This window comes from Procambarus clarkii, chromosome 4, assembly GCF_040958095.1.
Source record: "Procambarus clarkii isolate CNS0578487 chromosome 4, FALCON_Pclarkii_2.0, whole genome shotgun sequence".
Lineage (NCBI taxonomy): Eukaryota > Metazoa > Arthropoda > Malacostraca > Decapoda > Cambaridae > Procambarus > Procambarus clarkii.
The window spans coordinates 35139240-35153118 of NC_091153.1; the positions used below are offsets into that span (position 1 = coordinate 35139240).

A 13879-nucleotide genomic window follows, 5' to 3' on the forward strand; every position below is an offset into this window, starting at 1 on the left:
GCTATTGCTAGATTCCCCTAATTCTTGTTATAACAAGCTCTTCACTGTCTAACTACCTCATAATTTGTGATGGATTGAAACTTAACAATGATTTTTTTTCAGGATAATTAGCTAAGAGTATTTTGCAAATGCCTGTTATTTATACTACGTTAAAACATTAAAATAGAACAAGATTAAACAAGCTAAGTCTTCCTTTCATAGAGAGGCGACTCAACATCCTTAATTGGGAGGGTGATATTGACAAAGAAATCGGTTCAAAAACGGGCAGGATTGATCATTGAGCATCCGGTCGAAATGCATTCGAACTTCTCCGCAGAATTCATCTCCTTTTCCGTTGTTGGGCTCGCCAGGTCCCCAGTCTGCGGCGTTGACTGGAAGACCATCCACCCACTTCCACGAGCCATCTCTTCTTTCGTCCCTCAAACCCACGAACACAAAAAGTTGTTCGACTCCTGTGATAAGAATACAAAAGAACAGTTGTAATAATATTGTAAGATTAACTAGATTTGTACACGCATTCCCACTCAATGCAGTTTTAGCATACACATATACAGAGTGCAGAATAAAAATTGCAGTTGCACAATTGAATGCAAGGAAAAGAAAACAATTATATACAATTTCATTCAGAGCAATTACAATCGGGACAATTGCATTCAGAGCAATTAAAATCGGAAGAGTTGCAATCAGAGAAAAACACTGTAATCGTTTTGTCTTTCAAAAATTACTTTTCAAAAATTAATATAACTATGGTAACATAGTTATAACAGGGAGCCGGTCGGCCGAGCGGACAACACGCAGGACTTGTGATCCTGTGGTCCCGGGTTCAATCCCGGGCACCGGTGAGAAACAATGGGCAGAGTTTCTTTCACCCTATGCCCCTGTTACCTAGCAGTAAAATAGGTACCTGGGTGTGAGTCAGCTGTCACGGGCTGCTTCCTGGGGGTGGAGGCCTGGTCGAGGACAGGGCCGCGGGGACACTAAAGCCCCGAAATCATCTCAAGATAACCTCAAGATAACATTTAAATACATGCTGTATACTGCAATTTAAAACAAGAATCACATACAAAGTGTTGTGGGTTACCTAGACATGACCATTTTTTAAAGTAGCAAGTAGTTGACTGAATTGTTGAATGGTGTTGTGCCCAGGTATACAAGGAAAAGCCTCAAACATATTAAAGAAATGAATCAGAAGAGTATGTAGATCAAAGAACTAGATAAAACGTAGCCCTCATAGACCCGATACAAGATTCTCAGAGCTACCGATGAAATGCACTGCCAGTTCACTAATAAAGTGCAGACAGGAAATGGTGTTATTATATACTGTAAGGAGGCGAGAGAAAAAACAAAGAAGATATGCCAAAAAATATATATTTTACCAGTATAATAATTGCCAGTTTGAACTCAAACGAGAGAGAGATAGGCAGACTGCATAAGCTTGTACAGTTAGATAGAATTTGTCACTGTGCCACACAAGACTTCCATTCCAGCTGGAAGCATGTTGTGTGACTCTTGAAATAGCTAGCATTGTGTGTAAGGTAATGTGCGAGTTACTGAAACTGTCATGGGCCATCCATATAATAACAGAGACAAAACACGAAACTATGGGTATTAATTGGATATGAGAGCATAAGAATGGAAGTAACTACAGGGGTCCTATTGGCCCATACTTCCTCTTGATGCTTCTATATTGGTTTGGAGTCTTGAAGTAAGTAAAATATAGTTGTGGATTAATTGGCTGTTGATTCCTGGTGTTGAGTTTTTGATGTGTAGTGCCTCGCAGATGTCGAGCATCCTGCTATCGCTGTATCTGTCGATGATTTCTTTGTTGTTTGTTAAGATTTCTCTGGTGATGGAGATTATATGTTCCTTTATGGAGCCCTATTTTTATGCATTGTTAATCGCCGGGAAAGAGACGTTGTTGTCTTGCCTGTATACTGTGTTCTTTGGGGCTTACAGTCCCCATGTGGGCATTTGAAGACATAGACGACGTTGGTTTCCTTCAAGGCGTTCTGCTTTGTGTCTGGAGAATTTTTCATGAGTAGGTTTGCCATTTTTTGGTTTTATAGCAAATCGTCAATTGTATTTTCGGATTTTTGTCTGTAGGGATTCCTATCAACAATATCTTTCAGGACCCTTTCCTCCGTTTTATGAGCTGTCGAAAAGAAGTTCCTGTAAAATAGTCTAATAGGGGGAACATGTGTTGTGTTAGTTGACTCTCCATAGGTTGCATGGCGCTTTACCTTTCTTTTTAGGATATCTTCAACAAAACCATTAGAGAAGCCATTGTTGACTAGGATCTACCTTACCCTACAGAATTCTTCGTCGACTTTCATCCTGAGCTGTAACTGAGAGCACGGTCAACATAAGCGTTGACAACACTCCTCTTGTACCTGTCTGGGCAGTCACTATTGGCTTTGAGTCACATTCCTATGTTTGTTTCCTTAGTGTAGACTTCAGTGTAGAAACCTCCGGTCCTTTCCGTGACTGTTTCATCTAGAAAGGGCAGCTTCCCATCCATCTCCATCTCGTAAGTGAAATTCAACACAGAATTCCGCTCAAATGCCTCCTTCAGCTCCTGCAGACGTCTGACATCAGTTACCTGTGAAAAAATGTCGTCAACATACCTCCAGTATATGGCAGGTTTCAAATCCATGTCAACTAAGACCTTCTGCTCGATGGTATCCATGTAGAAGTTTTCAAACAAGACACCTAAGGGAGAACCAATGGCAACCCCATTTACTTGCTTATACGTGTGCCCATCTGGGCTCTAGAAGTGTGCCTCTTCAGTACAAGCTTGGAGTAGTTTCCTTAGTGTGTTTTCTGGCATGTCAAGAGGAGTACAAGCCGGATCACGATACACTTTGTCCGCTATCATCCCGATTGTTTCATCCACAGGTACGTTGGTAAACAGTGATTCTACGTCCAACGAGGCTCTTATCCCTGTGGCCTGTGTTCCCTGCAGTAAGTCAACAAATTCCTTTGGAGACTTCAGGATGAAAGCACAAGGTAGATAAGGAGTCAGCAAGCCGTTGAGTCGCTTCGCCAGTCTGTACGTGGGTTTGGGTATCTGCTTGAAGATTGGCCAAAGTGGGTTTCCAGGCTTTTGGATCTTGACATTTCCATACGCATACCCAGGTTTGTTTTCCCCAATAATCTTTGGCAGGTGGAGTCCAGATTTCTTGGCCTTCACAGTTTCGATCAATCTGGTTACCTTTAATTTCAATTCGGCTGTAGTGTCCTTCGTTACCCTTTGGAATTTAGTTTGGTCAAGTGAGTATGTGGTTCATTTTCGCCAGATATTCGTTTTTTTTAAGAATAACGTATATTGGCGACTTGTCACCTCTCCTGACATCTCCTTGTTCTCACGAAGGCTCTTATCTGGCACTTTGAGCTCGGGGGAGAGTATAGTGCTTCTGTAGTTGCCTCGAATCTTTTCTCCTTCTGCAATAAGTTCTGCTTGCAAGGTGTCTTTAGAGGTAACCTTCTTTTGCGTCTCGAGGTCGAATATGTCGTCCAATAGGATCTCTAATTCCACTTTCTGGGCCATCTCACTTGGTCTGGACATAACGTGACAGTTTATACCCAGATTTAGGAGAGTGATTTGGTCCTCAGTGAGGTTGATTCCAGCAAGGTTCAAGAAGCCATTTCTGGGTCGTGGAATCGCTATAGGTCCTCCATATTATGTTGTTAGTTTCTTGATGACCCTGGTTTCGGTGCTGTGGTGATGTCGATTTGTGAGGATGTCGAGTACTGGTTAATACGAATACGAAGGTTTTTGTCGATGGTGCTGTTTCTCCATTGGTTTGTAGCGTGAAGTAGTTGCGTTTTGTTGTCTTTGATCTCATTTTCTGCCTTGTGTATCTGATTTAGAATCAAATCTTGGCGATATTTTATCGTGAAGGCTTGATTTCTTGCTGCTGGGTCGTGCGTTTTAATATTAGTATATTTTGGTAGCAGTCTTTCTTGTAAACGTATGATGTTAAATATGACCGAAAAGGTAAGATTAATAATTCTAACACGAATTTTCTCAATATTTCTTATGTTTCTTATATATATATATGTATATATATATATATATATATATATATATATATATATATATATATATATATATATATATATATAAGATATATATATATATATATATATATATATATATATATATATATATATATATATATATATATATTTACATATATATATATATATATATATATATATATATATATATATATATATATATATATATATATATATATATATATATATGTCGTACCTAGTAGCCAGAACGCACTTCTCAGCCTACTATGCAAGGCCCGATTTGCCTATTAAGCCAAGTTTTCATGAATTAATGTTTTTTCGGCTACCTAACCTACCTAACCTAACCTAACCTAACTTTTTCAGCTACTTAACCTAACCTAACCTATAAAGATAGGTTAGGTTAGGTTAGGTGGGGTTGGTTAGGTTCGGTCATATATCTACGTTAATTTTAACTCCAATAAAAAAAAATTGACCTCATACATAATGAAATTGCAAACGTTTGTTTATGTTTGCAAACTTCTACATGGGTATCATCGAGCAAAAAGTCTTATTCGACATGAACTTGAAACCGGCCATATACTGCAGGTATGTTGACGACATTTTTACACAGGTACCTGATGTCAGACATCTGCAGGAGCTGAAGGAGGCATTTGAGCAGAGCTCCGTGCTGCGTTTCACTTACGAGATGGAAAAGGATGGGAAGCTGCCCTTTCTAGATGTAACAGTCATGGAAAAGAGCGGAGGTTTCCACACTGCAGTCTACACTAAGGAAACGAACATAGGAATGTGCCTAAATGCCAACAGGTACTGCCCAGACAGGTACAAGAGGAGTGTTGTTAACGCATATGTCGACCGTGCTCTAAGCCACAGCTCAGAATGGAAGCAAGTCGATGAAGAACTCTGTAGGGTAAGGCAGGTCCTAGTCAACAACGGCTTCTCCAATGGTTTCGTCGAAGACATCATAAGAAGGAAAGTGAAACGCCATGCAACCTCTGAAGAGACAACTAACACAACACCTATACCCCCTATTAGACTATTTTACAGGAACTTCTTTTCCACAGCTCATAAAACGGAGGAAAGGGTCCTGAAAGATATTGTTAATAGAAACGTTATCCCTACAGACAAAAATCAGAGGATACAACTGACGATTTACTATAAAACCAGAAAAACGGCCAGGCTACTCATGAGAAACTCTCCAGACACAAAACAGAACGCTTTAAAAGAGACTAACGTCGTCTATGCCTTCAAATGCCATCTTGGGGACTGTAAGCTCCAAAAAAACCAGTATATAGGCAAGACAACAACATCTCTTTCTAGGCGTTTAACGATGCATAAGCAACAGGGCTCCATTAAGGAACATATAATCTCTTCCCACAACCAAACGATCGCCAGAGAAATCCTAGTAAACAACACAGAAATCATCGATAGATACAGCGATAGCAGGCGGCTTGACGTTTGCGAGGCACTACACATCAAGAAGTCAACACCAGCAATCAACAGCCAATTAATGCACAACTATATTCTACCCACCTCAAGACTCCGCTCCAATATAGAAGCATCAAGAAATATGGACCAATAGGCTTTCTACAATCACTTCTATTCAATACCCATTGTTTCGTGTTCTGTCTTGTGTTGATGAAATTAATACCCTATTAATGCCACCTCTTGTTCTGTCTTGTGTTGATGAAATTAATACCCTATTAATGCCACCTCACCCCATCCACCTCTCTCAAATGTAGATATAAACAAAATCGGAGATGGGTAAGTTCTATTCAGTTGTGTATTTGTAAACTAAAGTCTTTGAAAATGTAATAAGTTTTACGAAACGCGCTCGTGTCGCGTCAGACTAGAAATAAAAATGAATTTTGGAGAATTGATTTTTGATTTACCTCTAACAGTGAAAAGAAATGTACGAAAGATTGAGAAAATTCGTGTTAGAATTATTAATCTTACTTTTTCGGTCATATTTAATAATATATGTCTACAGGAAAGACTGCTACCAAAATATACTAATATATATATATATATATATATATATATGTATATATATATATATATATATATATATATATATATATATATATATATATATATATATATATATATATATATATATATATATATATATATATATATATATATATATATATGTCGTACCTAGTAGCCAGAACGCACTTCTCAGCCTACTATGCAAGGCCCGATTTGCCTATTAAGCCAAGTTTTCATGAATTAATGTTTTTTCGGCTACCTAACCTACCTAACCTAACCTAACCTAACTTTTTCAGCTACTTAACCTAACCTAACCTATAAAGATAGGTTAGGTTAGGTTAGGTGGGGTTGGTTAGGTTCGGTCATATATCTACGTTAATTTTAACTCCAATAAAAAAAAATTGACCTCATACATAATGAAATTGCAAACGTTTGTTTATGTTTGCAAACTTCTACATGGGTATCATCGAGCAAAAAGTCTTATTCGACATGAACTTGAAACCGGCCATATACTGCAGGTATGTTGACGACATTTTTACACAGGTACCTGATGTCAGACATCTGCAGGAGCTGAAGGAGGCATTTGAGCAGAGCTCCGTGCTGCGTTTCACTTACGAGATGGAAAAGGATGGGAAGCTGCCCTTTCTAGATGTAACAGTCATGGAAAAGAGCGGAGGTTTCCACACTGCAGTCTACACTAAGGAAACGAACATAGGAATGTGCCTAAATGCCAACAGGTACTGCCCAGACAGGTACAAGAGGAGTGTTGTTAACGCATATGTCGACCGTGCTCTAAGCCACAGCTCAGAATGGAAGCAAGTCGATGAAGAACTCTGTAGGGTAAGGCAGGTCCTAGTCAACAACGGCTTCTCCAATGGTTTCGTCGAAGACATCATAAGAAGGAAAGTGAAACGCCATGCAACCTCTGAAGAGACAACTAACACAACACCTATACCCCCTATTAGACTATTTTACAGGAACTTCTTTTCCACAGCTCATAAAACGGAGGAAAGGGTCCTGAAAGATATTGTTAATAGAAACGTTATCCCTACAGACAAAAATCAGAGGATACAACTGACGATTTACTATAAAACCAGAAAAACGGCCAGGCTACTCATGAGAAACTCTCCAGACACAAAACAGAACGCTTTAAAAGAGACTAACGTCGTCTATGCCTTCAAATGCCATCTTGGGGACTGTAAGCTCCAAAAAAACCAGTATATAGGCAAGACAACAACATCTCTTTCTAGGCGTTTAACGATGCATAAGCAACAGGGCTCCATTAAGGAACATATAATCTCTTCCCACAACCAAACGATCGCCAGAGAAATCCTAGTAAACAACACAGAAATCATCGATAGATACAGCGATAGCAGGCGGCTTGACGTTTGCGAGGCACTACACATCAAGAAGTCAACACCAGCAATCAACAGCCAATTAATGCACAACTATATTCTACCCACCTCAAGACTCCGCTCCAATATAGAAGCATCAAGAAATATGGACCAATAGGCTTTCTACAATCACTTCTATTCAATACCCATTGTTTCGTGTTCTGTCTTGTGTTGATGAAATTAATACCCTATTAATGCCACCTCTTGTTCTGTCTTGTGTTGATGAAATTAATACCCTATTAATGCCACCTCACCCCATCCACCTCTCTCAAATGTAGATATAAACAAAATCGGAGATGGGTAAGTTCTATTCAGTTGTGTATTTGTAAACTAAAGTCTTTGAAAATGTAATAAGTTTTACGAAACGCGCTCGTGTCGCGTCAGACTAGAAATAAAAATGAATTTTGGAGAATTGATTTTTGATTTACCTCTAACAGTGAAAAGAAATGTACGAAAGATTGAGAAAATTCGTGTTAGAATTATTAATCTTACTTTTTCGGTCATATTTAATAATATATGTCTACAGGAAAGACTGCTACCAAAATATACTAATATATATATATATATATATATATATATATGTATATATATATATATATATATATATATATATATATATATATATATATATATATATATATATATATATATATATATATATATATATATATATATATATATATATATATATATATGTCGTACCTAGTAGCCAGAACTCACTTCTCAGCCTACTATGCAAGGCCCGATTTGCCTAATAATCAAAGTTTTCATGAATTAATTGCTTTTCGACTACCTAACCTACCTAACCTAACCTAACCTAACTTTTTCGGCTACCTAACCTAACCTAACCTATAAAGATAGGTTAGGTTAGGTTAGGTAGGGTTGGTTAGGTTCGGTCATATATCTACGTTAATTTTGACTCCAATAAAAAAAATTGACCTCTTACATAATGAAATGGGTAGCTTTATCATTTCATAAGAAAAAAATTATAGATAATATATTAATTCATGAAAACTTGGCTTATTAGGCAAATCGGGCCTTGCATTGTAGGCTGAGAAGTGAGTTCTGGCTACTAGGTACGACATATATATATATGTATATATATTATGACGATAATCTCTTTCAAGAGAGATTGAGCCTGCTCTTCCCTACTTTAAGTTATGCCAAAGACACAAGTATAAGATGCTACATTCAAGAAACGTCACCAGTAGCACAAAACGTTTGGCTAGGAGGCAAAACGTATCCAAGATCCCCCTACTCCACACACCCTCCACGCGCCGGCTCGTCATCAAACCAGCTAACTACCTTTCACCAGCTTGCCTGCCTCTGATTGACGACTCGCCAGCGACGCACCTGCACACAGCACCTCAGCGCCCTCTACACGAATCGACGTCTGAGCCTGACCAGCAATCCACTTCAGAATATTCCTTGTGCTCTTACGGATGACGTCTCTCTCTCTGGCATACTCGCTCATTAGCTCGTATAAAAAGGGAGGTTTCAGCCATAGCCGATATTCTCAGCACCATTTTACATTTGTAATTTTGTATTTCACATTGTCTTTACATTTTCTTTATTATTTAACAGTAATTTAACTTCCCGAGATTTGTCTTTATTTTCATATATGTTTAAAGTAAATATATTAAAGTCTCATTGTTCATATTTTGTGTTTTACGTGTTCCTCCCTCTAACTTATCACAAACAGGCAAGCAGTCTATATTTCTGTTTAAAGTGTGACCAGGCTTTGACACCTGCCATTGGAGGACTACCGAACATCAACACTCGAACACTTTTCCGTCACATTTTAATGGGGGCCTGTCCAAGGAGCTTCACTCGGGTACTAGTACCAGAACGTCAATTTGTGGTAAGCGTACTTCACTTTGCTAGAGTAGCCTTTCAATATTATCATTAATTTTTATATTTATATCGTGTTGTGTGTATTGTGCATTCCGAGAGTAGCATATGGTGAGTGTGGGTTAACTTTGGATTACGTGGTGACTGTAGGCCTCAGTCACTCTTAATTGGTCATCTCTCCCTCCGTGTTATTACTCGTGTTTACCACCTTTTGTCCCTAGGATATTTCTCATATTTTCGGCAGATCATCATTTTGGTACCCTGGTACTTTGGTTTGTCTCTGGGTCAAAGCACCCTATCTTCTGCAATCCGACCGAAGGAGGAAAAAGAGGGCCATAGTTCCTCTAGCACGGACTTTGTTGCAGAGTTGGGACCTCGGCAGCCGTTCTCGTCTCGGTTGACACTCACCCCTACACGTCGGTCAGAGATGATAATATTTACTTAGGTAGGGAATTAGCTTTCTTTTTTACAGAACACAAAGTTCGCTAATTCAGTAAGTATCATATTCATTCAGTGGGAAACCCTTGCTTATGTCCTTTAGAGACTCGGCAAGGTATGCCTACATTCTTGGACTACCTAATTCACTTTTGGAGCAATTAAATGTTTCATTTGTTTTAGAAACTCTGTTTCACTTATTTAGTAGGATTTTCTTGCCCTTATTCTCTTACATTGTGTACCGGGTACAAGATTTTCTGCGACTTTGATTGACTAATAATTTACCATCCTATAATTAACTTTAATTGTTAAAGATTAAAATTCCACAGGATAGTTACCAGTTGCCACGTTATCCTGTTTCAGACATTTACCATATCGCAACTATATTCGTGTACATTTATTTGCTATCTTTCACCATGTTTAGTCTTCAAGCTTTCCGTAACGATCCCGCTGGTGAAATAGGGACATTATGTCGTGCCAAGAGGACTGAATTACAAACTCTTGCACACGAGTATCACCAAGATGTTCCCCATGGAGAGAACAAAAATGAATTACATAACCTCATCATGGAACACCTCTTAGAAGAAGGAAAAATTGACTCTTGACACTCACGAAACTTACTCTATTGAGATAAACCTGATTTAGCAACTATGAAACTCAAACTAGAACTTGCCAAGATCGAGCGAGAGCAACAAAGGGAAACCCTCGAACAACAAAGCCCTACAACTGAAAGAAAGAGGCCGCCTTGAGGAAATAAAAACGAGAACAAGAGGCCGCCTTGAGGAAAGAACAGGAACGTGAGACAATAATACTCCGTGAGCGTGAGAGTACAGCTTGAAGCAAAACATCGTCACCTGGAGATGCAACGCGAGCATGACAAACAGCAAGCTGCTATGGCTAAAGAATGTCGTCAACAAGAACTCGCGTTGGAAACTACGCACCTCACTCAACGCCAGCAAGCTACCGCCAGTCTTCCAGTAAGTTTCAATATCTCCCATGCAAGTAAGTTAATGCCACCATTCGTTGAGATAGACGTCTTTTTTACCACCTTTGAGACCCTAGCTAATAAACTTGGCTGGCCTGTTGACCAATGGTCTACCCTTCTCAGAGTGCATCTTACAGATAGAGCTGCAGTTACTCACAGTACCTTAGCGTCTGAGAATGACTACCAGACTCTGAAGCAAGCAGTGTTTGACGCCAACCTTCTCTCCACCGAAAGCTGCCGACAAAAATTCCGTGACCATCTTAAGGCAAGTACCACCACCTTTCTAGAATTTGCCAATACAAAGAAAAGATATTTTATGAAATGGCTGGAAGCAGCACATGTCTCTACATTTGCAGAACTCGTCAACCTCATGCTAGTTGAGGAATTCTTGAGACGTGTTCCCCCTTCCGTCCGTTTATATCTAGCAGATAAAGAAGAAACCGACTACATCAAATGTGCGAAGTCGGCTGACTCCTACAGCCTCGTCCACCGGCTGACACCAGAACCACCTTCCAGTAAGAAGTCTTGGTACAGTTACGATAAAGTGAGTGCAGATCAAGCGAGCTCACAATTGTATTGTAAGTATTGCAAACTCTATGGACATACCATAGATAGATGTGGGAAGGTTCAATACAAGAGCAATGAATCTACTAAACCCAAACAGACTCCTCCTAAGTTCGGTAAGCCTGTAGTGAATGTTGGTGTTAATGGTAATGATCTTTCTCTCTTCAGTAAACACCTGTATCCTGGAACTGTCTCTACCAACGGTACAGATTCGGAGGGAAGTTTCAAATTGAAGATCTTGAGGGACACGGCGGCTCTTCAGTCAATAATATTGAAATCAGCTGTGCCTAACATCACCTACACCGGGGAAACCGTCCTTATCACTGACCTCACTGCTACCACTCCATATCCACTCGCCAAAGTCCACCTGGATTGTCCCTTCGTGACCGGTGAAGTCAAAGTCGCCATCAGGGAAAAGCCTTTTCCCATGCCTGGAGTGCAACTTCTCCTTGGCAACGACTTGGCAGAAGATTTGCAACCGCCCAACCTGATCATCACGGACAAACCCCAGGTGTGTACTTCTGTAATGGATAATCCCATCTTTGAATGTTACAGCAGAGGTTCAAGAGTGATCAAGTTTCTCCTCCGGTTTTGGTGACCACCCGTGCACAAGCTGCACGACCGCAACCAGCTGACTCTACTGCTACCGCTGTCCCTCAAGACCTTCAGAATCTACCTCCTAATCTTACCAGTTTGGAGTTCCGTAAGTTACAGAGGGAAGATCAATCATTAACACCATTATTCTTCCAGGCTGAGACTCAACCTGACAGTATCCCTGGGTTCTTCCTAGAGAATGAATTGCTCTACCGCAGATACAGACCCAGCAAGCTGAAGGAGGCTGACGATTGGGCCAATGTCGAACTAGTGATTCCCACCAGCATACGGCCCGATATTCTACACCTGGCCCACGGAGCTCTTTCTCACTATGGTTTCAACAAAACCTACCACGGAATCAGGCAAGACTACTACTGGCCAGGAATGGTAAAAGACGTAAAGAAATTCATAAAACAGTGTCATATATGGCAGGTAAACCTAACATCTCTATTCCCCAGGCTCCACTAAAACCCATCCAGGTGCCTGCAGAACCTTTCTACAGACTCAACATTGACTGTGTTGGTCCTTTACCCCGGACCAGTTCTGGCAACGCATATATAATAACTATCATGTGTCCTACCACCAGGTTTCCCATAGCAGTTCCAGTAAAGAACATTACGGCTGCTACTGTGGTGAAACACCTATTGAAGATCTTCACCGAGTATGAATTTCAAAGAGGTTCAAAGCTACTGTGGCACCAACTTCACCAGTGATCTCTTCAAGAAGACACTGGGGAGTTCAACATCACACAGGTACTGTCCAGCCCCTACCATCCTGCTTCACAAGGTTCTCTTGAACGTAGTCATGAGACTATTAAAGCACTCCTAAAGAAGTTCTGCAATGACACTTTGAAGGACTGAGATAAATAACTAGATCTCATTATGTGCATTTTTCGAAGTCTTGAGTCTCTAGGAGTATCTCCTTATGAGATGCTCTACGGACGTAAGTGCCGTACTCCTCTCAAAGCTTTCAAGGACTCTCTACGTAATGCCACCTTCAGTGACCATCAGAATGTGCCTCAGTTTCTTCAAAACTTAAAACACATTCTAGAGAGAGTCCGTAAATTTGCTAATGACAACCTATTGCAAGCCCAGGAGAGGATGAAGACTCATTTTGACCAAAGCAGCAAATTAAGGAAATTTAAACCAGGAGACTTCGTGTTGGCATATGTTCCCATCCCAGGTTCTCCATTGCAAAAAAAGTTTTCAGGACCCTACCGTATCAAGGAGTGCAGGAACAACCACAACTACGTTCTTGAGACTCCAGATAGGCGGCGGAAGACCCAGCTGTGCCACGTCAACCTCCTGAAGCAGTATCAAGGTATTTCCCCTACTGTGCTGGTATCTGTCTCTACATCTAAAGGTCCATACCTCCACAGTGAAACCTTCCCTGCTTCTCCCAAAAGCATTAACACTGAATTGGTGCTTTCCAAATCGGAAATCCTACCTGATCTTCATCCCATTTTGCAGGACTATAATAGTGCTCCTTTGCCATGTTCTAATCCTATTCTCGCCTCGCCAGATATCATGAAGCCTTTCATCCTCCATGTCGACGCCAGTGGTACCGGCATTGGGGGGTGACCTAATGCAACAACGAGGCGAGGAGATTCTACCAGCTAGCTACTACAGCTACAAGGAACTACAGCACGATCAAAAGGGAACTACGCATCGTCCTGAACTTACAGAACTTCGAACTGAACCTGCAAAGTGCTCGGTCTACCACCATCAACACAGACCACAATCCCCTACATTTCCTGCAGCAAGCCCAATTAAACAATCGACGGCTTCTACAATGGGCTTGATATCTACAGAATTTCAACCTGGAGACGTCTACATCAAGGGGTCTAACCACATCATAGCAGACGCCCTCTCCAGAGTCTATGAGGTAGAGGCTGCTCCACCTACCACTCTACCTCCTGAAGACATAACTTCACCGGAACCGCAGGCTTCGGGGAAGAGTTGTGACGATAATCTCATTCTAGAGAGATTGAGCCTGCTCTTCCCTACTTAAAGTTCCGTCAATTCTA

General features: G+C 40.5%; 1 protein-coding gene across 1 annotated transcript in view; it reads right to left on the reverse strand.

The window, feature by feature from the left end:
• LOC138369790 (C-type lectin LmsL-like) overlaps positions 1-13879 on the reverse strand; it is an 18203-nt gene that overhangs the window by 1415 nt on the left and 2909 nt on the right. The window contains exon 3 of the mRNA XM_069333412.1: positions 1-452. This exon is cut by the window's left edge and continues 1415 nt beyond it. Within this exon, the coding sequence (XP_069189513.1) occupies positions 220-452 (233 nt within the window). The 3' untranslated portion in view covers positions 1-219. The remainder of the gene's footprint in view (positions 453-13879) is intronic.